Source organism: Acipenser ruthenus, chromosome 27, assembly GCF_902713425.1.
Source record: "Acipenser ruthenus chromosome 27, fAciRut3.2 maternal haplotype, whole genome shotgun sequence".
NCBI lineage: Eukaryota > Metazoa > Chordata > Actinopteri > Acipenseriformes > Acipenseridae > Acipenser > Acipenser ruthenus.
The window spans coordinates 25,807,225-25,833,468 of record NC_081215.1 but is presented as its reverse complement, the minus strand read 5'-3'; the positions used below and the strand labels follow the sequence as shown (position 1 = coordinate 25,833,468).

The window sequence follows — 26,244 nt, the reverse complement described above, 5'->3', positions numbered from 1 at the left end:
TTTATATGTTATCAGTGCACCAGACTGTTCTCTTCGATTACATGGGATTTGATTGTCCACGATGTAAAACACTTTATTCTAGATTCTAACAAAACAATGGTAAGTGCACTTTTTTTTTTTTACCATCGCACAGCAAATACAAAAACACAAATTGTATTTGTGTGGCTGTCAAAAGATTAAGCAAGGATAGCATAAGGCAGCAGCTATGCCAATTCATCAGAAATAGCCCCCCCCCCCCCCCCCCCCCCATACTAGGAATGGGTTAGCAATTTCACTCCAGGGGGAGGCAGGGAGCAAACAGAATATTATCAAATTGCTCTGCCAACTTCAGGGAAGGTTGCTTATTAAACACCATAGCTGGCAGCCCATTGCCACTCCTGCAACGATCTCAAAAGAACATAAGAAAGTTTACAAACGAGGAGGCCATTCAGTCCATCTTGCTCGTTTGGTTGTTAGTAGCTTATTGATCCCAGAATCTCACCAAGCAGCTTCTTGAAGGATCCCAGGGTGTCAGCTTCAACAACATTACTGGGGAGTTGGTTCCAGACCCTCACAATTCTCTCTGTAAAAAAGGTCCTCCTATTTTCTGTTCTGAATGCCCCTTTATCTAATCTCCATTTGTGACCCCTGGTCCTTGTTTCTTTTTTCAGGTCAAAAAAGAGACACCAACGAGAACAGAAAATAAAAAAGTCACTATAGACATTTATTTGAGAGATTGATTTACAAGACACAGAAATTAAAGACAATTAATTTTTTTTTTTTGTCAATATCATTCAACATCAAGTTTTAATAACTAAACCTGAAACATAACATTTTTGCTCTTCAAGTTACCAACAATCCACAGGTGTAACATGTATTTTTATTTATTATTATTATTTTTTTAAACTAAAACATTTAAAAAAAATAAAACAGTTAAAAAATATTTAAACTCAGATCTCGAGTGACAGAGGCTTGGCGTTTTGGTTGCTCATGGTTTCTTCATTTGTTTCTTTAACAAGTTGGCAGGTCTGATGAACTTGGATTTCTGCCCCTTGACCCCAACAAGCTGTAGGTTTCCTTCGGAAAAACTCCGCACAACCATCCGTCCAGGATCAGACTCCTCGCCTTGCTCTATTGACAAGGTGGTTAAGAAACATTAAAATAGATATAGAATCAAGATAACATAGTTACATATCTGCTGTTGTGACTCAGTACAAGGCAAGAACCATTCACTACCAGTGTCAAAGAAAAAAAAAAAAAAAAGCGTGCTACATCAGTGTTCCGTTTGTTCCTGTAAAAATGGAACTATGACCTATAGATGGAGTAACATACTTTATATCCTGGTGGAAATGAAGGACTTGATCAGAGAAGAAGAAGAAAAAAAAAGGTTAAATAGATTTGTTATGTGAATAAAAGTTATTGCTTAATAAGGGAAGATAGGTAGAATAGTACTTGCAAAAAAACAAACATGAAACACAATATAAGAACCCCTAGTAAACAACTTCTAAATGATAACGTGCAAACATGACTGATGGCAGACCCTTAACTTTGCAAATCTGTTGACACTACAAATGTTGTAGTTGACAGGCATCTTCCAAGCCACAGCCCCACCCCTCAAAATAAAACAAAAGAAAAAACCTCCCAGCAGGGTCATTAATATAGCAATTATAAAAATCATAAAAACAAAAACTGAAAATGTTTAGCGCTTTAGAACATCGGACTGTAATCTGAAAACACAAATATTAATTGGAATAAAAATGCAGACACAAATTGCACCAGAAAACATTTATAAAATCACAACAGATATGGCAGAGACAGTCTTTGCAACACAATTTAACCATTAAAAACACAGCAAGAGGTGGTATTTACTCAAGAGTGATGCTACGCAGCAATTATATAGGAGCGCATTCTGCTGACAGATACATGATTGATTATGGACAGTTCCAGGGCTAGCGCTAGAGTAGCTGTTGCAAAAGCTGCTTTGCAATCTGCATCTCATCCACAATCTAAGCTGCGTGATATGATAAGGGTGACAGTAAAATTGATTCAAGACAAGACCATAGGAATGCCCTCCCCCCCACCAAAAGAGGAGTAAACAGCACCCATATTCACGCAGTTAACACCTTAATATTTATAGGCGTCAACTACAGTCCCTTTACAACCCATGGTAGAGGTCCAAGAATATTTTTGCCATCATTTGGAGTCTCCACCTGCCAGGGGTCATTGCTTTATGGCCAGTTTATAACGTCCCTGTCTATTAAATATAACATCAGAGATCATCTTTCAGCACAGCCGCTTACACACTCATCTGAGTAATACAATATTATTATTATTATTATTATTATTATTATTATTATTATTATTATTATTATTAACCCCATCACACTTACCTCCAAGCCTGCGCACTCGTAAAGGTTTTCCACCGGGTGCGTTGTCAATTTTAACACGCTTGGGTGCACTTGGGCCTTGCATGTTCCCTCTCAAACTAGTCAAAGACATACAGCTGAGGGAAGCCAAAAAAAAAAAAAAAAATGAAAAAAAGATGTAAATTAGTCTTCTGCAGGCCTCACGTTCTGTAATCCCTTCCTCCCAATTCTCCGGAGGATTCAATAATCAGACTGCTTTAGAGTGCTTCATATTAGTATCCAAAGATTATTATTTTAATCAAAATAAAAATTGGACAACCAGAAAGGAAATAAAAAAAAAATACAAATGACTCAAAACTACTGCAAAAAAACAAATGCTAGCAGATATTTTGTTCTGCTGAAATAAGATGCAAGCAGAGTCACACCTATATCAGATGTAAACTGAAGCCATAGTAGTAAAACACTATGTACACACAAAAAAAAAAAAAAAATCACGCAAAACACATTATATTGATAACATTACTAATTGTTTCAATGCAAAACTAGCACCATCTACTTTGCAAGTATAATATAAAAAGCTGGCATTAACCTCCTAACCTGTGGTGGCAACAGCATGTATTTATAGGAGAGGACTCTGCAATTAAAAGCACCTCAAATATACAAATGGAGTTCAGGTTAATTTATTCTTTACTCATGGGCAATATTTCATTGGTTTTGCTCAGACACTGCTTTGCCTCACTCTCTCCCCTCATCTTGCACATTCTTCAATAAATCTGGTCAACAGCCTGTATTTTAAACAGCGGCCTGTCATGGTTATTTTCTAAACAAGCAAACCAAAATGAGGGACAAACAGGATTATGAACTGCATGGATACAACTGCACCACATAACCCTATAGGCTTAACTCTTACCTAGACAGGTTTCTCTTTCTTTCTGCAGCGGATGTCATTCCCATGTAGGACGGCTTTCCTGACCTGGCAGATTTTTTATTATTATTATTCAGTAATGAAGGAAGACCCAACCTGTTAAAAAAATAAATAAATAAGATTCAATATAGGAACATATAATGCAAAGCCTAAAGCTTTTTATTCTTATTGAAACAAGGTCTGGTTAAACAGAACACTGCTTTCTATCACAAACGCTGAAGCGATAACTGGATGGAGAATCGAGTATATGTAGAGATCTTCCCCGAGAAAGTTTTTATACTAGTGAGGGAAAAGGTAGTCTCCATATACACTTGAGGAACACCCCCCCAATTGTATCCGTTTTCTGGATTGTAAAGTATGAATGTGGTTTTAATTTTAAAAAGTGGGGAGGGGAGAGGAGATGGAGCTTGGTGCCTCTGTTTATTAAAATAAATAAATACACAAATCTATCTATTGTTTTATTTTTGTGTAACAAATTCTATTAAAGCCATATGTTTACTGAGATCCCCTCCAGTAAACTTGTAAGAGGACAGAAAAAAAAGCAGCTAAAAACTGCCATGTACCACCTGCTACATCAACCCTCCTCTCCCCACCTCACCCACATGTCATTTTTCTTCAACAAAGCAAGCAAGCCAGCCATTCTTGAATCCCCCTGTGTATGATCTAGTTTAAATTCCAAGAGTTTTCAATAAAGCCCCATCTCACAGGATTAATTACTGAAACACCCCTTCTAGGAACAGGGCCAAAAAAATGGTTGCGGTTACTGTGTTAGTGTTTCACCTTGCTGAGCAAATGCAATGGGATTAGAGGGGGCGGGGGGGGGTTATAAAGTCAGTAGGTCACTTTGCAATGCTGCAGTGGAATAATATTATCGTTAATAACAATAATAATAATAATTACAGCAGCAATTTAGTTTGTAGATGAAGGCACCTAACAATGGGCAGCAAGAACCTAGGACCACCATCACCATGAGCCATGCAACAGGTTCCTAAAAGTTTAAATGCATTAACTGCTTAAATGACACTATTTATTTTTCTGTTTTTGAGACAGGTTTACCAGGCTGGGAAAAACTAAAAACAAACCTTTGAAGAATACTGCTGCCTTTGCTGCTCTCCTGACCCTGCTCTAGTGCTGCACTGCCGAGAGCAGTCTCTAATTTGCTCGAACCCGGGCTTAGGATCACTGTGGCGTCACAGTCAGCTTTCCCGCAGTCATCTGTCAGGTTAAAGGTAAGGTTCAGGGGGATGCTGCTGCAGCCGGTGCCATCCTCTGTTGCACAAGGGGTGCCAGAGCCAGTCAGCCTTGGGCTTTCCTCCTTGTTAGTGGTTAAGCCTTCCCTCCGGAACTCCCCAATCCTGCAGGCATCCTGTGTGGGCTGTGCTCGGCAGATCTCTGGGGTATACAGGATAGGGTAGACACCCTCATTGCTGAGGGAATCGTCAAGCCGAGAGGCGCAGGGAATTGTTGCAGAGACTTGAGCCAAAGGGGACTCCACCAGTTTCCTCCGAGTCGGCTTGTGCGAGGGGACTTGGCAGGGCTCGTCCGTGGATGGCAGGATGTTCTCCTTGGATTTGTCTTCAATTTCTGTAAGGGCATAACAGCCGTTATACATTTCACCAATGCGTTCTGAAAACCGCTAGGAAATACCTGGCCAGCCATCCCTCGCTCTAGATCTAACCACCATGATGGTAGACAAACTCTATAAAAAAAATGGATGTTATAGTTTTGCCTTCATTTCTTTTGCTTCCAGGGCTCTGAGAGTATATTTAAGAATTCCTAGTAGCTAATGCACAAAATAAAATTATCCATCTGAAATGGGGATGGTGGGGGGGTGCATACAAAAATCCATATACATTTACAGAGCCTCGGCAACTCAGACCCTGCATTATTAAACGGATGACTCAAGTTAATTTAAAACCAAATACATCATCCGCCATGCTACCAACTCCCTCTCGTCAGATGGTACATTAACAGTTTGTACCTCATTAGAACAATGAACGTATTGACGTTGTGTTCTAACTAGCCTTCCTTGTCAGCAGACAAACGTGCAGACTGATACATCTTTACCATACAAAAATTAGAGTACTTCTTACCATTCCACCAAGGAATGAGGGACTGCAGACTTGTATACTAATGGCAAAAGGTTTTTATTACCAGCTTTTTGTTGGTGCCTTATAAATCATGATGATATTTAATTGCTTGTTATTCACCCCCTCACCCCACACACACAAAGCATTCATTATTGAGGGACTCAAGTTAGTCTGAACAGAGGTTTTGCTATAAGCCTTTCTTGCATCACACTTTACTTACAGATAACACTCCCCTTAAATATTAAAATATGCAAAACTTCTTAGCATGTCAAGTTCCACTCTAAAAAGTCAGTATTTTGTACACCAACCATTTCAATGCGAAGCAACACTAAAGGATTTTTAAGGAAGTGCTCCAGTTTAATAGTTGGATGGATTTCATCATAATTTAGCTTTGCATTAGACACTTTGCCTGCAAGCAAGGAAGAATGAATACAATAAAAATTAAAAGATCTGCAGTAGTTCCAATGTCAATGACTTTTCACCAATATGCATTGTAGTAATGTATTAGTAAGCTTGCGTTGTCTACTACAGTCCTACACTTTACAGCAGCAAGCTTGTTTTTGTTTAGAAAATCTGAGTTGCTTGTTATTTATTCTCAGTAAACATTAAAAAAACAGGATTTCCAGATCACAACCATATCAATCTCAGCTGCAGCCTTGGAGCCATGTATCAGAACCCACCCAACACACACTAAAGTCCTGAAATAAAGGGAGCTGTAGACAGAAAGCAGTGCTCAAAAAGCAGATGAATTGCACTTACTGTAAGCCACAATATCTTAAGTATAGCAAACATAAACACCAAATTAAATTAGAAAGAGCTTGGTTATGCTTCATATAAAAAGATAAATATTCCATTCAGAGTTAATTTAAACAGCTATAATAAAACAGGTTTTGTCATTTTTCTTCCACCACTCCAATCCTAATTGGCACACTCTTAACAAAACAATAAGAATCGACAGACAGCACTTACTCTACATAATTGCCTAATGATCTCAATTGGAGATGCCACTTTAACTTTGCTTGTAACATTTACTTTCTACCCTCTTTTCTCATCATACTGAATTAACATATTATGTAGGAGCAATGTCAGTTTATTGTAGATTTACACACACACACACACAGAATATTTATATTAATATGACTATTACAATACAATCATATTAATATAAATATTACAATTTATTGACCAATTCAATATTAAAAGGCATTTTCTAAAGCACTGGATTTAAGAAACATTTAAATGCATTTTTAAACAGCCCTCAGTTTCAGTTGTCCCCAGGCCCTCTAATACATTTAAACATTAATGCAGTAATTATATTGACTCCCAATGTTTCTGTTAAAAATTGCAATGGATAATTTACACCAATGTTAAATTAAAGAAATGAAAAATGAGAAAGTCAATTGTCAAATTTAAGGCTATTTTAAAATTACACATATACATCATGGGTATTGGATTCGTTTTCATTATAAATCTTAAAATGAATAAATTACTTCCTAAAACATTAGGAATTGCATTTATACAAAAAAGAGCTATTTTATAGCTCCCTTTCTTAAGTGTTTAATTTTAAAGTTTCAGACATGGTTGTCTGATGTTGCCATTTAGTTTGCCATTCTAACTATGCGAAGGGACTTCATCCACAGTAATTCATCAAAAGGCAAGGTGTACCAACGTTGAAGAAGATTTATGGATCTATACGTTAATGTGAAAAGCAGGTTGCAATACTTTGCAAACATGAGTCACGGCCCACATGCTGGGGGGTTCATGACAAAAAAGAAATTGATAAATGGAATTAGTTCTAATGGAGATTTGGGATGGAATAGGACAGGGATTTTTCTTCGGTGCATATTAATACATGCATGAGAAGATATTTCTGGAAACCGTGCTAAATTAAGAACATTCTATATATGTCTTTGCATGGCTAAAACTGAAATAAAATATTAATATATGCATTTCTATAAACATTTATGGGCTACAAATTCAATTTTTTTTGTTTGACTCATGGAACTCAGAATTCCAATCATATGTGGGTGAATGAAAACGGTAATGTTATCCCCCATGTCACAACACTACATTAGCTGGTACAGACTGCTGTGTGTTGAGGGCTGTACTTTGGCTCAGCTTGCAGCCTCTCTAATAGGTCAGGATGGTCCTCTATACATTATTGAAGCTGCTCATGCATCACGTTCACACTGCATCCGTTGCCTTTCATTTGAAAAAAAAAAGGGTCCACCCAATTTCTGCCCTCATTAGACTCACAAGGCACCATCATACAGTTACTCCAATATCGAAAAACATAAAAAAAAAAAAAAAAGGTTGCACCGGTTAAATCATCTAAACTGGATGGATTTAAAGATTTTGGGTAATACTGTTATCACCATCATTTCACCCCATCCACACATGTTCAGGGTTCCTATACAAAAGATTTCCTTTCATAAAATCAGAGAATATACAGTTTTATATATCACTTTTAAAAAGAAGGGGAAAGTGTCCCTTTGTAATTTTTAAGATCAATTATAAAAGTTCGCAAGATATCTAGTTGCAATCACAAATAAAATATGTGAAATGGACGCTTGCCTGTACTTGGTTGTTTGCAGTTAAGAGCCACCTTGCGTTATGAAGGGTTCTAAATAGATAAACCTGTTGTATAACTTGAGCAGAAAAAAACAACTTGAACAAACTCCCAAATGATTCAACAGTATGTGGCTTAGTCACCACTATCAATACAAACTACGTTATCCCATGTGTATACATGGATGCTAAACGCAATTTGTTCAACACAACTGCACCTGGCTTGGAAGGATTATTATTGCCGGTAGAAGATATATATATAAAAAAAAAAAAAGTTATTTGTCAACTTTAAATTGAAACTTGGTGCACTTAACCCCCAAGACTGCAGATTTATAGATCTTTCTGTTGCTCGGACTTCTGGCACAGTGCCACTAACAGAGGAGCTTAGCTCACACCTAATACAGCTGCAGCCTTAATTTGCATGGATAAGAAATAATAATTCTGCATTGTTCAGTAAAAACAGGAACATTTCCTACTATGGCATTGTACACTGCCAAACCAACACTGTTCTTCGTAACAGTCAACCACATTGTACTGGGAATTCTTTACACAGGTTTTCCTAGCCTAATGTAACCATGCTTTACAGAAATTTTTTTGATACATTTTTATATGCGTGAGGGCTGCAAATGAGCGCGTTTCTTACAAGCAAAAGATTTTAAATAATTCACATATGCAAAGTAAAATGCAAGATTTCTCTATGCTTCAGAACCTCACTGGAAAGAGCAGAAATAATGCCTTTAAAACAAAAAGATCAGTAAAATAGATCTTAAAAGTGGCACATGTAAACTGTACATTTACTTACGTTGTTAAAAACGATAGTTTGAATGACAATACCTAGATGTGCTCGACATGTACTGCTAAAGTTAGATTCATTAAGTGAAGTTTTCATTTTGAAATTAGTTTCATAGTCCAGGTTAAAATAAGCTTTCCCCAACCATTGCCTCTGTATGCTGCAAACATAGCAATTAAGGTAACATATGTAAATTATAGATGCGTTAAATGGGACTACTGTAGTAATAAAAAACGTAACTGTTTTAAAACAAATTTTATTTAACTGTCTTATTTTTATTAATTGCTTTTAGCTTTCTTTGTAGTTTTTTTTTTTTTTTTTGTAAAAAGTTACCTCACATGAACAAACAGCAAGCAGTTACAAATAACATCATTACCACTCATCCAGATAGGACCTTAAGTTTCATTTGGTTCTCATCGACACCAATGAAACCAGACACGGACGCACTAATTAAAAACACGTTGCATCTGTTAGGATAGTGTTCCACAACGCGAAGCACAGAGGCTCATTAGAACCACTTCATCCGACATCACAACTTTGTCCTTTTCCCCCCCTCCCCTCTCTCGTCAAACACTATTTCCACTATACAGTATTTATGAAACAAACAAAAAAAACTTGCATTTAAAAAAAAAAAAAAAAAAAAAAAAAGTATTATTCTGCTTGGGCTGCCTTGAAATTAAGATATACGTTCTCCTATACGTGCTGGATCATCTTACCCACAAATTTAATTAAGATAAAGAAAGTATTTTATACAATTACCATGATCTCTAGGGGGAGGGGGGTAACAACTAGAATACAACTTAATCCAACAACCTGGACAATGTCTTTGGGGGAAGATTATTTATATAAAAGCAAGCAAGTGAAATATGGATTTTTAAATAAGTAGTAATGATGTCCATTGTGGAGCAGGTGGTCAGTTTTCTTTAACACATGGTGGGAAAACCAGATTTCAATATAACATCTTGAAACAATTAGGAAAAGGAACTTTTCGGTGCAGAAATAGCGTGACCAAAAAAAAAAAAAAAAAAAAAAAAGGTTTTGAAAGTGCATCTTTCCTTTATTAACCTTGTCTTGTGTTAAGATTATATATGCACACAATAAGCAAATTACTGTTTTAAACTGAAATGCCCCATGGATTTGAAGAACACCAACCTGCTAGCTTTTCCACTAAATAACTAAACTTCTAGTTATCTAAAAGTACTAGCAATAGACAGCAATACTTTTGTTACTTGATTCCCTTCGCTCATACCCCCAATTATATATCAGCTACAACAAATATTTTAAGTGCTAATCCAAAGGTACCACTGAGGTAATCATACCCATGCAGAGAAAGTACTTCAACATACAGTAATGTAAAGACAAATTAAATAGTACATTAGACTTAAGATGCACCAATACTTGCATGCATTAAATATTTGATAGCGCATTAATTTGCTTTTATTTAAATATGAAAATGTATTTGATATACATGCAATAGATTTTATGCAAAACACATAGCTAGCTGTATAAAATCTGACTAGGCATGCAGCATTAACAGTGCATGGGTGTATTAAGAACCATTAGATGGATTCTTTAACTTAAAAGAAAAAAAAAGGGGATACAAGATGAAGACACCCCCCCCCCCCCCCCCCACGTCATCTCATGTTGCTTTTAAACAACATTTCCACATATCCAGTAACCGCAAGTTAGCGTAGGGAATGTAGTGGTACAATAAGCTGGGTCAAGTAACCTGTTCCTTAATTACCTCTGAAAACTGGCAGCCCAAGTGCTAAATAGCAAACCTTTTTTCTTCTTTAAGACCTTAAAGTTCGTTTATAAATAATGTATTCAGCAGCCTACCAAAATACCCAATGATTAGATACCCTAACTAGTAAGATAGCATTGGAAATGTGCTCTTTACATTTATAAGTGGTGTAGGACAACTTAAATATACAACACTCTAAAAACCAACACAAAAGAGAGCCACCTTCCTTACCTCGACTACATTTCTCTCGGGCTAAAGGACTCTCAGTTATCTCCACCAACCGCCCTTTCCGTAAGCTTTTCCTCTTATGCCTTTCCGCACCTGTAGGAAAAGCAGGATTTAAAAATACATTTTACAAAAAATAAAATAGAAAATACAAAGAAAGAAAGAAAGAAGAGAATTATATGGTCAGGAGCGTATTATAACACTTTCTAATTCCATTAAGGTGAAGCATCATTAAAAAAAAAAATAGTCAAAAAGCACATACTGCAAGGAGTGTTCTGATGGCAGACAAGGTGTGAGAAGGAGATGATGGAGGACAGCTCCTGCTGGCTGTTTGGGTGGTGCTGTGGCTCCTCCGGTACTGGCTGATCGGCCCACACAACCCCCCTCTCCCGCAGCACCAGGTGTTCAAGTTCCTTGAATTCGGACTCAACCATGAAGCTTGCCAGTCCAGCCTCCTTCAGGGTCTCGTACTGTCTACGGAAGGCTGGCAGCAAGGAATTTAATATCCTGCAAAACAGAAGTCACTTTTAAATCAAGGGGGGGGGGGGGGGGGGGGGGGAACTAAAAATTAGACAGTGCTCTCTCCACACACACACACACAAATCCCAGACAAGCCAGGAGGCCATCTTCTGCTTACTTTTCATTTTGTTTGTTCTCCTGGTCCTGAAGGCCAATAAGGTAGGTTATGTGTTCAATACGTTGTTTCAAATCCAGAACCTCCAGCTGGGAATGGTGGCAATCCAGATCTTTCTGAAGCATCTGAACAAGAGAACACAAAACAAGGATGTATGGTCTATAAAGAAATAATACAAAAAACCATGCAAACATTTTCAAAACAGTATACCATGTCTTGATGCAACTGCAGTTAACAGCAGCATCCAAGCACTGTTTAAATGTAAGTTTGTGTGTTAACTTCCCACAGTATTGAGATATGGAAGGGTCACGATAAGAATGTGACAAGTTTCAGATAATGTATTGTGCTGCCTTAGGTAAGTTCATAAGAAAGCGGGCCACTACCTCTTGGGAGTAGGCCAAGAGGGAAGGGAATGAGAGATCTCGTACATGAACAGCCAGTGTATGCTGCTGAATTGGAAGACAGCGCAGCCTAGTGGTTAGAACTGTAGACTGGAAGAAAGATTTCAGGAAACACACTGTACAGTACTACAGCATAATGTGTCTTATTCAGCTTTTAAAATATGCTTCATTGCACTGTAAAGCAACGAACCTAAGCAGTCAACCAGGATGGAGTGTGACTGGGTGCTAAAGGGGCTGACCTGGATGCGGAGGTCAAACCGGGAGTATTTAAAGTTGTCCCACTGAATGACAGGAGGCACACCCAGTGGTCTGTATGAAACAAGTGTGTCTGAATTGCAGCTCTCTTGCTCGAGGTATATGAAGGACTTACAGGCACCTCCACTGGATCCTCTCCTTTCAAAAATGAAAATACCATGCAAGAACCTTTGTGAGGGTCAGGCTCTTTATGAATATACACATATATATTTTATGCATGTATATATGTTTACTACTGACTTGACATTTATACTTAATATTTTTCGACAGCCAAACAAAAAAAACCAAAAAAAAACAAACAAACAAGCAAATAAAAATACATCTCTACTCCATGCTATGACAATGACGCAGGAGAGATCAGACTACCAAGAAATCTCACCCCAGTGTGCGTCATCATCCTCTGTGATTGGTTCTTTAAAATTAATAAAAACTTGTTTCAGGTATCTCACTGTGAGACAGCCCTGTCCTGCAGTGATCAGTGACCATCATCGATCTCTGCCTCATTACGATCTCTGCAGAACACTAAAACACTCCTGCCTGTTGTAGTATTAATTAGGGGGAGCCCATCACAAACGTATTGGTTTATTAAAAAAAAAAAAAAACACACACAACACCCCAACCACAAACAGCAGAACAAAACCTAAAAAAATACCAATCCTTTAAAAACTAAAGATGCAACAGCCATCTTGATCATAGTTCTTTCAACAGGTGAAATTCTGCATTAAGTACTTAAGCAATTGTAAAAGGAGTATTTTTTTTCTACTGTATATTTTATGTCACGCTCAAATCTCCATACAAATATAAATAACAACAAAAAACACACAGACACACACACACAATTGCCACTTGCCGATATTCCTACCTTAGGAATCTGAGCATCCTGACCCAGCAATCGCATTTCATTTTCCACACGGTGCAGCCAGTTGTCGTTTTCCTCAAAGCGCTGCTGCACATCCTTGAGCTTTCGCTTCATGTGCAAACGATGGGTAGCAAGGGCAGCCATCCTTCGCTCACGTTTACAGGTGGCCTTAAAACAAGAAGAGCATAGCATTACTTTACAGGCTTGCAGCTTAGAGAGAAAAAAAAAGGCATGCACCTACAGTTCCAATTTTAAGTGCAAAAATAGAACATGAAGAAAGGGGGACACTTTTTCTAAGTTTTGGAATGCTTTCTATCCATCAACATAACACTAACTAACAGACTGTGAGAAATCACCAATGTCATTATATTCATTCCAAACTTTCTGCAATTACTCACATAACAATGGACATATCGATCAGTATCGCTCAAGGTAAACAAATGCTAGCCTTAGGAATGTATTTTAAAAAAGCCGGATGGAGAGGAAGGGGGGATGATGGACAATGAAGACAGACAGCAGTTTTGTGATGTCAAAAGGAGCATGAATATAGTTCAAATCAAGCATACATTCTAAAAAAAAAAAAAAAATAATAATCACCGCAAGTAGTATTTAGCTCCCCCACCCCCATGGACATTAAACTTGACCAGACAGCCAGCAATTACAGCTCAATTGCTCTACAGCACAGCCTTCAAAGACAGATAGACAGTTATCCACTATTCAGCTGTACAAAGCTGTTAATTCTACAGGGAGTCTCTCTGTTGTAGCAGTTTAAGGGAAGAAAAAATAAAATGTTCAAAAAGCTTTTTGTATATCTCTGAACTTGCAGACTTTTAAAACAGCTGTCCTTTATTCGCGGGACTAGTGGGAAATACTTTACATGCTGCTTACATTTTTTTATCAGCCAATATCAGTTTAAATACAAATTTGACAATTAAACTACACCACATAGAGATATAAAAGCAGAAAAGTGCTATTAAAGTTTGTAGTTCATAGCTCCCTCTTACACCGACTAATATGTACTAAATGCAGCTAAGGGAACCTGGATTTCAATAGGATGGATTTAAGTTCTTTAAATGGCAGACTTTCAGAAAACACTACATAAAAAAAAAATATTCAAATAAGCATAACAAATGCAAAACTTGAACCAAAGTAGTGAATTTTAAGGCGCTGCTTTAAACGACCCCAAGGATCAAAAGGTAAAAAGCTCACAGGGGAGAACCAATGAGAGAAACGACCCATCACAAGACCTTATTTCAAGCCAAACGTGCAAGCTATCTGCATTGCAAACTGAGACCAAATTATTCAAATATCACCTTGTTTTGGGAATCACGTTTGCTCAGAGATTGCCAAGTGAAACTGCAGTCATCAATTTGCAGAATTTTAGTACTCTGCTGTATTTTAAACTATGCAAGTTCTCTGAATTTAAGTGCTGAGATATTGTAAAACAGTAATTTAAAAGGATGTGCATGGACTACCGAATCAAGAATAATTTAATTGTATGGATTTATCGACTACTTTTTTGATGGCTTTTTAAAGAGCATATGAAAATAAAAAAAGGACAATTTGCATCTTAACCCCTGAGCTCAGTGGAAAGTATGAAAATGTAAATAGGATTTACAGCAAGCATACAAAACAATCTTGCAAAATATTTGCATCTTTAAAAAAGTTTTTTTTTTTTTTTTTAAATAAAAAAAGAGCAGCAGCTTACAGTACATTGTATCTTCAGTAAGTGGGTATAGACCGAGCACTACTTAAATCTCAGTTTCATGTAAATTCCATCAAGAGGATATGAATGGTGATTTTACTTTAACCTTGCCCCATAATTAATAGTTTTTACTTTCTTAATTATTTATTTATTTCTTAACAGACGCCCTTATCCAGGGCGACTTACAATTGTTACAAGATATCACATTATTATTTTTACATACAATTACCCATTTATACAGTTGGGTTTTTTAATGTGCCTGTGGAAACCTCACCTTTTCAGCTTTATCATTTGAGCACAGCAGCTGTACTTGCTGGTGACACTGCTCTCTGTGGGCTGCTTTTAGTTCGTTCGCTTTCAGTTGCTTTTCTAAGTCCAGAAATTCTTTTCGGATCACAACTCGGTTTGTAAAGACACTTTTAAGGGATTCTTCCATCCTGCAGAGAAAACAAGACACAACCAAATTAGCCATGACCTTAAATGGTAAACCTGTATGGTTATATATATTACCATAAAATGTTTTAATCCCCCCCCCCCCCCCCAAAAAAAAAGGATAAGAGTAAAAAAAAAAGTGTAGTGTAGCTTTTCAAAATTAACAATAATTTATTATTTTTAAATACATTTTTTTTAAAAGTAGACCACCACTGACGTTAGGAAACCCTATTAAAATGCTCCATACAACACTATTTATAATATGCAATTAATCTCTCTCATTAGTGGATATGGTAAACTAGCAGCACCGGCAACCACACCCTTGTTGATGTTACATGATAGGTCTGAAAATCCATGATCCATTCCTGAACCACTGGTAGCAGCGGTATAATGATACTTGCACATACAGGTCACTATACAGGTGCTGGTCCCAAAGGTCTACATTGCATAATGAGTAAAGAGATAGTAATTAAAAGGGGAACAATAAACCTAAAATAAGGACAGGCATGTATTCAAATAAATCAAACTTACTAAAATCATACATTTAACATTTATTTGCCCAAGTAGCTCAGTAATGGTTTTTGGTAATGATGTATCAAGATTCATCAATACACAAAACAGTTTAAACTTTCTAACTGGTAAGAAGTCAATTTCATTAGAAAAATAGTCAGGACTGGTAGTTCAAGAGCCCAATACTAGTTGAGGCTGAAGAAAATTAGAGTGAAAGTGTGTATTAAAACAAGGACACCCCCACTTGTGTTTAAAATGAAGTACAGTATTCACACATTCTTATAATTAAACCGATTAATTTCATGCTATTAAATGCTGCATGCCTTAACCTTGTTTTTCTTGCCATTGTAATCTGCAGTATGAAACAGAGAATAAATAACTTAAGCCAAGAAAAAAAAAAAAAAAAAAAAAACAGTAAAAAAGACGAATATTTTCAATTCTTTCCTTTACAAACAAAGAAAAGCCAAGTGCTCCGACAGTAATAAACAAACAAGGCATATTTACGTCATATATATATATATATATATATATATATATATATATATATATATATATATATATATATATATATATATATATATATATAAATATGAGAGAGAGAGAGAGAGAGAGAGAGAGAGAGAGAGAGACTGTACTTCTCAATGTAATCTCTATTACGTAGATAGTGCTGCCAAACTTCTGAATTTTTAATAAGGAGAGAAATCTGCAGCGCTCAACTCCTATATTGTAGGTTGTGAATGCCAGCGGATGCACTGTGTAGGTGTACTAATACTTCAAATTTACAACACTTGCAGTGTGACCCACAACATACAGTCTGACCTCTTTTTTTTTTTTTTTTTTTTTTTTTTTAAAGTCAATACATATGACAAGCATGTTGGTTATTCATTTCATGGCGTAGTCCAGATCCTAGAGCTGTTCTGAAGTTTTTTTTTTTTGTTATATATTATATATAATTTTCAAATAGTCATTTTATTAATTAAAAAAAAAATTTAAATGATTATATTTCAGTAAAAGCGATTGGTTTTGTTTAACAGAACTTGATCGCAAACAAGAAAGGGCTTCCCATACCTCCACTATGATGCCAGGAAGAAGAGAGAAGAGAAAGAAACAGACTTATTTTACCCACTTCCAAAACTCATTTTAAAGCAAGTAATATAATAAAGCCTTACTTTTCTAAGTCCGTTTGCTTCTGATTAGAAATTGCCAAAAGGCTTAGACGACGGCTTTCTGGAACTACTACTTTTTTTTCCTCGTATTGCTTCAACTTCTCTTTCAGCATAAGAATCTGGGAAATAAAAATACATTTTAAAATATTATTATTATTATTATTATTATTATTATTATTTATTTCTTAGCAGACGCCCTTATCCAGGGCGACTTACAATTGTTACAAGATATCTAATAATTTTTTTACATTTAATTACATTATTATTTATTTTTTTTTACACATTATTTTTTACATACAATTACCCATTTATACAGCTGGGTTTTTACTGGAGCAATCTGGGTAAACTACCTTGCTCAAGGGTACAGCAGCAGTGTCCCCCACCGGGGATTGAACCCACGACTATCCGGTCAAGAGTCCAGAGCCCTAACCACTACTCCACACTGCTGCCCGAGAATGTTTGCCTACCCTCCTCCTTTTTAGTATAAACAACAACATTGTACAAAAAGGCATCAGGTTCACTAACTTTTCTTTCCCAATTCCTATATAGGTATTTGTCCCACTGTTTTCTGTAACTTCATCTTTCCAATCAAAGGTTTTTTTTGTTTGTTTTTTAAACTCTCAACAGAAAGTCAGTTTAACAGTGCATTTCAATGTTCATAACCATCACATCTATTTTAGTTGTACATATGGTACATCAAAACTGCCATTGCTTACTCCATTGCTTACCTCTCTCTTTTGCTGTTCACAAATTACAGCGTACTGGCTGATGTGACTATCCAGGCTGACAACATTGCTCTTCAACTGGAGGGGGGAAATGTATTACATCAAAGTTTAATATTTCAAGAGATGTATTCAACTCTACAGATGTAATAGGCATTAACACTATATTAAAAAAAGTAAAAATAAAGCAGATACTAAACTTACTGAAGACTTGATATCCTTGGCTCGATTTGCATATTTCAGCGTATTGTAGGTGTCATCGTAAGACATAGCTGAGGGGCTGACATTGGCGATCATTACTGTGCGACAGTTTCCTCCCAAAGAATCCTTCAGCAGCCGAGTCAGTTTACTGTTTCTGTAAGGAATGTGTGCCTTCTTGTTCTATGGAAGGCAAAATAAAACCATGATATTTCAAGAATGTTGGACGAACCTTAAAAATACCCCCCCCCCCGGAGAAGAATACATCTATTGCAAGACCTCTCTTTCATGGTGAAAGATTATTAATGAGAAAAATCTAAAACTTTTGGCTACTGGGAGAAGGGACCAGAGCATACAGTGCTTAGATTGATTATTATCATACAGATTTGTGTGTACTTTAGTAATGTCTGATACAGGCAGGTTATCATCCCAACAGTTACAATTCCTGTCAAACTTCCAACACTGCCCACAGCTGAATCGAATGTTGACAGTTCTTGCTCTGGGGGCATTGTGGTTGCAGTGTGGTTTCTTATTCTTTGTTTTAGCTTTACTGTATATTATCTATTACCAACCAAAGTTGAATAACACAAGAATTAAATAAGAAAGGTTTTGTCATGTAACGTTTACCCCCCCCCCCCCCCCCAAAAAAAAACACCCACACACTACAAATGCGAAAGAAATACAAAATATTTATATGCAAAAATGCATTGCTAATTTTAAGACACTGCTTACTATAAACAATTATCAAAATGGTTAAGGGTTTAATCAAATACAGATGTCCCTTTCTCGTCAAAACAAAAGCATTTAGTTTTTCTATTCATCCTCCAAAACACAATCACAACAACATTTCACAAGGCTGCTTGCAGATGACGGGCGTTGCGTTACTTTAGGAGAACAGTTACAAGGACCTGCAGAAACACCTGTCTCAGTAAGCAAAACGGACAAAGTCCACCAGTTCAAGAGACTTTATATTTCTCTATTTGATATAGTTCTGGTGCAATAAAAACATTTCTCAATGATTAGCACCTTGGATTCCTTTAGGGAGTTTGGGCAGCCAAGTACATACAATACTGTAAGAAGTTTGGTCTGGTAAATGGATGGATAACTTCTCAGCTAACCATATGAAACATTCAGGCTAACCTTTCGGGGACATAAAATCTGTGGGATTTTCAATTCTTAATGTAAAATTAAAAGAATTAGATAGCTGATCACCATTACTGTATGTTTATCCCTCCTCCTGAATATATTTACAGCACATTTTTTGTCTGGAAGAGGTAATTGTGAGTCCACATAGACTTGTTTCTCATACATATATATATACAGTTGTAGTCAAATGTTTACATACCCCAATGGAAATTCATAATTTCTCAATTTCTCAAAAACAATTATAGGAAAAAACTTTCGTAGCAAAAGTTTTGCTTTTGTGGATGAGTAAACAAAGTTTCTGTCACCTGTTTTATTACTTGGGAGACCAAAGAGCCACCTGGACTTATTCGATTTCATTGAACCCTTCACACAGCCGAGCACACTGTCTAAAACCCAAACATAGCCTCAGAACAACAGCGTCAAAACAAGGCTTTTAACTAGTGTCGGAAACAATTACAGGGATGCCAGTCTATAAAGAAAAACACCTATGGGACCGGTAAAATGTTGCCTTTGTATCAAATTGCTTTACATTAGAGACCTAATTTAGGGTCTGGGAAAGAGGTCACTACAGGCACTAGGTGGGTCCAGCTAAGGATTTCCATTACTTAGGGAGATTTGATTGCAATTGAGACTTCCGATGTTCAATGTCCAGATAAGGTAGAAGAAATATTACACACATTAATTTGGCTTATATAGTAAAGGATTTGTTTCCAGATGGTACAGGATGCAAGTGTACTTCCTTGTGACGCCTGTCATTTTTTTCCCACAATATGATTACATCATGCTACCTCTGTCTTCTTTCAGTTTGCAGCATCTCCCAACCCACTCCCTGCACACTAATTGCAAGACTAGACATGCAAAGAAGGAAAAATAAACCCTTTATTTTTTTTAACCATAGTTTTATTTACTCAATGCAAGGGATGCAAATCTCGTTTTTTTGTTCTCAGAAAAACACTTTAATATAGTTTTTTGGGGTCCTGGTAAAACAACAACATTAACACATAGATCAATTCCAACAAAACAGAAAACATGCACAAAAACACACACACACACACACACACACAACAGTATAACTATATTTCAATTTTGACAGAAATCAGTGAACTCAAATGCACAGGCAAGAATGACGCTGTGTCACTATATTGTATGAAGACCTACCTTAGGATCTGCTAGTGCATTGATTATATTGCCCAGGGCCAGCAGAGACCGGTTGATGTTTGCTCCCTCACGAAAGCGCACTCCTTTGCTGTTGGTGGCACTGGCCCGCTCTGACCCGGCAAGGTCTATAAGGCACATTTTAGCAATTTTGACGTTTTGATTAATGCTAGCTGTTCTGTCCTGTTGCCTTACGTAAATCTAAAAGGAATAGGAAAAACACATTTGTTTTGCAATATCAGTTAATTTATTCATTACACTTTATATTAATGGTTTTCAGTCCTGCTCAAGTATCCCCCCCAAAGTCTAAGGTTTTTATTTCAACCAAGTTTGAGGAGTGCACAACATACTGTAATAAGTCACCCATTAGAGAAACATATTCGTTTTGGAGGCCTGGGGTTCCTCATTGAAACATATCAATTTGTTAATTGTACAATTTGCCACTCTAAGCAAATAGACAGATATCCAGGTACAATAATAAAATATGATTTCAGTTAAGTTCCACATATTCTTTCTATATAAATTATTCAATTAAACATACATGTATTGAAACAAACAAACAAAAAAACTCCCTAACTTCTGCATAACACAACTTATCAAAGACAGCAACATTCAGGGCCATTTTTGCAGCTGTTCTCAAACAAAGAATACATTGATGAGGTTTCAACAAATCAGCGCCTTGCTTATTTGTAACCTTTGCAATACACCCATACCTTCATGCAAACACTTGCTTTACTTCTTTGTAAGAACTCTTTTCTGTATTTGTTTCTGGAGGAACAACTGGGCACCCCATAGCTACAGCTCAGAAAAGGAAAAGTAACCTCTAACCCTACACATACTACTTTCTAAATTGAATCTGGACAACCTGTTTACCTGAAACACTGCGTGGGATCTCGAAGAGGAGGCATTCACATCAGTTGGATGCTGTGTTCTATTTCTGTTCCCGTAATCCAATGCTTCAAGGATATGCTCTGCAGATTTAGGCTACAAAAGTGTTGGCACAAAAGGTCTTGGTTATCTATGGAGGTTTTAAATCAATACAGAGTTTTTATAGATTTTTAAAAAATAAAAACTTTATAGAACAACTGGTGGCTTTAATGTACTTCATTGGTTTTCAAAAGATTCCAATCATGCGATTTAAATATACGCACATTTATATTTGGTCAAGTTGTTTTATTTTTTATTTTTTAACTGTTTAAAAAAGGATCCCTCCTCTCCTTTGCGCTACGACTAATTATACATCCACTGCTACAAGGACGTACCCGACTTAGTGTTAGCCCTTGCACAACTACACCTTGAATGCCATCTTCTCGAACAGCCAGTGGTCCAGAGTTCACAAGGAGGTCACGGATCTGCTCGTTGTACACCTTAAAGAAAAAAAAAAAGATAAAACCACGTTATTTTGGAGGTTGGCTACGGATGTCATAAGAGCAGACGCATACTAAAAGGAAAGCAGTAAAAACCCTTAATAAATACTGACTAGAATTATAGTGCCACACAATTCAAGCAGACGTAGTTGAATACAAATTCAGGCTTTGTATTTTATAATTTCTTTAATGAAATAGTCAAAAGCAAGGTGACATTAAACCTATATTAAAAGTATGGCGTGTTCTGGGAAAACTGCATTTCCCAGAACTCCCTGCAGGAAAAATGATCCCAGGTCGTGAAGTCACCAGAGAGACAAGAAGTTCCCAATTGTACCTTATCAATACTGTGATGATCTTGTTAAGTCAAGGTAACTAATACAAAATGGCTAACAAATGTTTATATCCATGTTACACTTGCACATGTAGCTTGTATCAGCTTTAGAAGATCCCCAGGTCTACCCTGATGAACAACATACACAGCACAAGGCAGAGGTATTTAACCTGTTGGGGTAGTTTCGTTATTCTAGTAGGTTATGTACACAGCAAAACTGATGGAGTAACTAACAGAAGCAACCAACCTTACTGTACAAGGAAACCAGTTTGTGCACACAAGGTAAAGTACAATTAACTAGAATATATCCAACAGCATCTTTCTTCATGTGTTGCAATGGTATGCAATGCCAGGGTAGCTGTAACCACACAAACCTGGCTTAAAACAATGCACATCTGGTTTATTCATTCCTCCCTGAGGTTACCATAACATTGATCAATGCACAGTAGCAGGAGTTACAAGCTCATGTTCCCAACAGCATGGTGAAACTACAGTATGTGGTAAAGTAGTAGTTAGCATTCAGCCCCTCCCTAGGCTCCTACTAATAGGATTGTAAAACAGAAGTGTGAAGTATTTTCAGGACACTTGTTAACACATTGTTCAGACAAACAGCATTTATTTTATTAAGTTTAGATACACTAAGTTGTGGGTCCCGTCCCCCCCCCAATTTAGACTTCATTGTTTGATAACCAAAGAACATGCACATAAAAGAAGAGAATACAAAAAGGACTCACCTCAAGATAAGATACAGCAATGTCAAACGTTTTATCATCTTTAACCTGTTCGATGCGGTTGTATAGCTCCTTCATGGTGAGATACATCACTCCTGGTTCATTGGGAGAGCCCAGCATTGTGTGGGTCTTCCCTGCTCCAGTAGCGCCATACGCAAGCACTAGAAGAGTGCAAGCAGTTTGAAATCAGCACACTTAGAATTAAACCACAATGCAAGCTGTTTAAGATTAGACCATGCTTATTTGTTTGTTTTGCAACTACAGTAGAGAGCATTGCATGGGGCAGGGCACTGTAGTCATGATGTCTGTCACCCATTTATCATTACGTGATTGTTGCTACATGAAACAAGCTTGTGTTTCATAAATGTATATACTGTACCTACATACTGTATAGGTGAACTTTGACTTGTACAAGATACACGCTTCTCAAGTCCTCACCTGTGCAATTGTACCCATTTAAAACTCCGTCAAGCAAGCCTTTGGTTGTGTTTTCAAAAACCTCCTGCTGGGTCGAATTTCCTCCAAAGACATTATCAAAGACGAACTTGAGGTCCTTGTTCGCCCTCTTGTTAATGTCCCTGCTTTTTATTTTCTGACCACGGAAAAAGCTAACCTCCTGCTCTTTTGGGTCAAAGACAAGCATGTGGTTGTCGACCACATGAACCACCGTCCTGAAGTTTCCCTCTCCCTCTTTCTGATTCTCAGGCCGGACACGAACCACGACCTTCACATGGCTACACACATCGCTCCCACTGGCTGACATTGCGCTGGGTTTTTTTTCTTTACAACATAGAAATTCCTTTCGGCTTTATTGTTCTATCCCCTGCAAATAAATAAATAAATAAATAAATAAATAAATAAAAAAAACAAACACATTCAAGGATGAACAAATGGACACACCCTAGGCTTTACTTTATTATATCCACATTTCTTTATTGCTCACATTGTATTTAGTAAGCTGTGGTTGAAATTCCAAATTGAGAATATAACAAACATATTGCTTAATTAAGGAGAAAAGGATATAAAGTGCAAAATATACACAGTACAACTACTGCAGATGTAGATATGTAGATTTTTCTTCTCATCTAGCAGAGAGGCGTGGCGTGGCGGGGGGCACAGCAAGTTTCACTATTTAGAAACGTTAGTCATAATGAATTTCTAAATTGTAACTGCCTGAGGTCAGAAAAGATTCACCTTTACTGGGTTACACATTGTATATTAACTACGTGTCAATACATATGAATAAAGTGTATTATATTGATGGGCAGAAACGAGTGTCTGTTCTCATACAGCAACTCTACGCTGTATAGGCTTAAGACTTATGTTTGACTGATTTCAAATTACGTAGAATGTTTCTACGTTAATAATTAATAATTGGTACCCTGGTGTTTTTAAATACTGTCTCTTAAGGTTCCCTCTTTCCAGAACTCAGCTCGACATCCTGTTTACAAACTAGCTGGTGTAGGGCTATGTGCTTTCTGAAAACAATAACCTACCACTACTGTATATTTAAAAAAAAAAACATACAAAAAAAAACATTTCCATACGCGTGTACTTTTAAAAACATGTAATACAGTCTAAAGTCATTAATGCACGCCCAAGCCACACGACTTGGGTGTATAATACTAGTTTTACTAGTACGACTACAAGAACAACACCACCAGGTTTCAAAACACATCATCCTCAAACATTTATTGTATTTTTAAAAAAAAAAAACATCAAAAGATGTCAGTTGAAATGGGCAGAAGCGCTTACACATTGCTGGCAAGGCCACAAAACAAATCATTAATTATCACCGAGGCGGGGGCGAGCATTTTTCAAAATAAAAAACAAAACAAAACAAAAAGCATTGAACCATTAACAACTCTACAAAATTACACGTTATATAAGACGCCACTCACCTGATTCGATGTGTCAAAGTACTGTCTATTTACTAATATCCCTTTCCTACTACGAAAAATGTAAGTTTCCCAACGCTTGTGTCGGCCGACTCTTCTGCAGGAAAATTCAAACACAAGCCACTTTTCATCCTGGCGATTTTATTGGACAATACAAAAAGTTACGCGCCATAACGTCACGGCGTACGCTAACAGAAAAGAGTACGTCGGGCGGAGCTGACTTTCCAGGCTGTAACTAAGCTGCCCCGCCGAAAATGTGAATTTAATTTTCTCGGAGAGAAAGTTATGCAGTGAGACATATGAAAGGTATATTTGAAAAAATAAACATTTAGGGATGCAGACTTTAGTGTAGGCGTAAGCAAAATCAGAACACGAACGCATGCGTTTGTTTGGATCAAGAAACAGACGAGAAATATGCAAATTAAAACATACAAGTCTAGTTCTATCCTTTTGCATTTCATATGATTTACAAACTAGTGTTATTGCTAGGGTGTTTTTTTATTGGAAAAAAAATACCACAAACTAGAAATGTTTTAGATTTTTTTCAAGTACGTGAAAAGAACAAAGAATACCTACAAATAAAGACAATTTCTGCAGAGCATCAGCGCACAATTTCGGCGGGATTATACAATACGAAGTTAAAGTAACCAGTTTGATCACAATTAATCATTTTAACTGGTCTCTTAAACCATACTTTAATGCTATGATTTTTTTTTAATGATTTATAAATACAGATAATTTTCTGCATAATGATAATGTAACAATTTTTAAACGGAACAGAAAATACTAGGTAGCTGTTGTAGTACAACCTTGCCCAGGGTTGAACCGAATCCCAGATCTGAGTCCTCACGTGTTGTGCAGCTATACCAAAGAGATTCAATTACATCGTCCTGTAAGTGAATTTGGCATCACTATGTTATCTAGTGATGCCGCATATTTTTACTTGTCTCACAACAAGTATGTTTAATGTGAGTGATTTTTATGCAGCAGAAAATGTACGTTTGGGTGACGCTAGATATTCTGATTAAGCGGATTCTGAAATGACCGGGAAAGAGTGGTGATGACGACAAACCTTTTTTTATATAATTAATTTAACTGTGAAACGTGCCAATGGGGAAAATAATTTAATACGGATCGTCAATCATTCTCGTCACAATACAGGCATTATTTACGAATCAGAATCGCTCATCTATCTCTTGTAGACGGAGATTGAGGTTTTCACCACAGTGTATTGCGCTGTTTTGTTATGCTAGGGTTGTTTCTACGTCATTTGGGCGGTTGCATCAGAAACACCGATTCACCGTTTTCGTGGCTCAGTTCATGACAACGATGCGGTTTTTGCACATGCATTGCTATAAAACGTAGACTCGTTTAATATCCAGTTCCTCCCAGCCCATTTAGGTAATTCCAGCGCAAATGGACCAGTGCCTCTTACATTTTGTTGCTGAACAGCCCTTTTAAGGTGACTTTAGTTTTGTCATTCTCCACATTGATAAGTCATTAATGAGCATTTGGGCACTCTCATTGCATAGTCGTTTGAGTTTAACAAGAGACACCTGAGCTTGTTACCTGCACACACTGTAACCAGTCAAGTTTGTTGTAAAACCGGGAACAGAGTTTCACTGCTATGCAATAGGATTCTTATTATTATCATGTCACCATTTGCACAGTCATATGTGTCATCCACCAGAAGTGGAGGAATGATGTCCACAGGAATGGGTCATATCTTCTAAATAGGTTTGTAAGGTGGATGTTAAGGTGTTTCCAATCAACAGTGACTCCACTTTTAGCCTTTGGCCAATCAGGAAAGAGCTCCTGTGCACCATCAACTCCCTGACTGAGGACCACTGTATGGTGTGAACCAGGGGTGGAAATAAGACTCCTATTGCATAGCAGTTTTCCCTTGATTAGCCGCAGTGTGTCCTATTAAACTCACACTAAAAGCAGGAATGGATCAAGCTGCTGTGCAATGGGGGTCTTATTTCCATCCCCAGTTTGAACAGCTGGTACAATGCCATAGATTGTACTAATGTGCATACAGCTAGAC

General features: G+C 37.0%; 2 protein-coding genes across 3 annotated transcripts in view; one reads left to right on the top strand and one right to left on the bottom strand.

Annotated features, from left to right (window-relative positions):
• Positions 1 to 677: 677 nt before the first annotated feature.
• On the bottom strand, positions 678 to 25,181 carry kif18a (kinesin family member 18A). 2 transcript variants are annotated; one of them, XM_059001908.1, is made up of 18 exons: positions 25,007 to 25,181; positions 22,738 to 23,122; positions 22,303 to 22,460; positions 21,133 to 21,237; positions 20,744 to 20,854; positions 19,874 to 20,071; positions 17,576 to 17,752; positions 17,378 to 17,452; positions 16,653 to 16,768; positions 14,816 to 14,978; positions 12,840 to 13,004; positions 11,325 to 11,446; positions 10,950 to 11,194; positions 10,694 to 10,783; positions 4,353 to 4,854; positions 3,256 to 3,366; positions 2,370 to 2,482; positions 678 to 1,110 (listed from the first exon to the last, which is right to left on the bottom strand). In XM_059001908.1, the coding sequence occupies exons 2-18, from the start codon at positions 23,060 to 23,062 to the stop codon at positions 968 to 970; spliced, it is 2,919 nt and encodes a 972-aa protein (XP_058857891.1). In that variant the 5' UTR covers positions 23,063 to 23,122; positions 25,007 to 25,181; the 3' UTR covers positions 678 to 967. The 2 variants fall into 2 exon arrangements, with proteins under 2 accessions (XP_058857891.1, XP_033910261.2); XM_034054370.3 differs by lacking the exon at positions 25,007 to 25,181 and adding an exon at positions 24,201 to 24,434.
• The window catches only part of LOC117432209 (12S rRNA N4-methylcytidine methyltransferase-like), a 64,510-nt gene continuing 63,274 nt past the window's right edge, over positions 25,009 to 26,244 (top strand). Inside the window, exon 1 of the mRNA XM_034053782.3 lies at positions 25,009 to 25,089. The gene's annotated coding sequence lies outside the window, so the exon portion shown is untranslated. The remainder of the gene's footprint in view (positions 25,090 to 26,244) is intronic.

Coding starts and splice junctions, on each gene's coding strand:
- kif18a (XM_059001908.1), bottom strand. CDS start 23,062: ATGTCAGCCAGTGGGAGCGATGTGTGTAGCCATGTGAAGGTCGTGGTT. Junction 17,753..19,873: donor ATGCACTAGCAGATCCTAAG/GTAGGTCTTCAT, acceptor TGCCTTCCATAG/AACAAGAAGGCACACATTCC. Junction 11,195..11,324: donor GAGAACAAACAAAATGAAAA/GTAAGCAGAAGA, acceptor TCTGTTTTGCAG/GATATTAAATTCCTTGCTGC.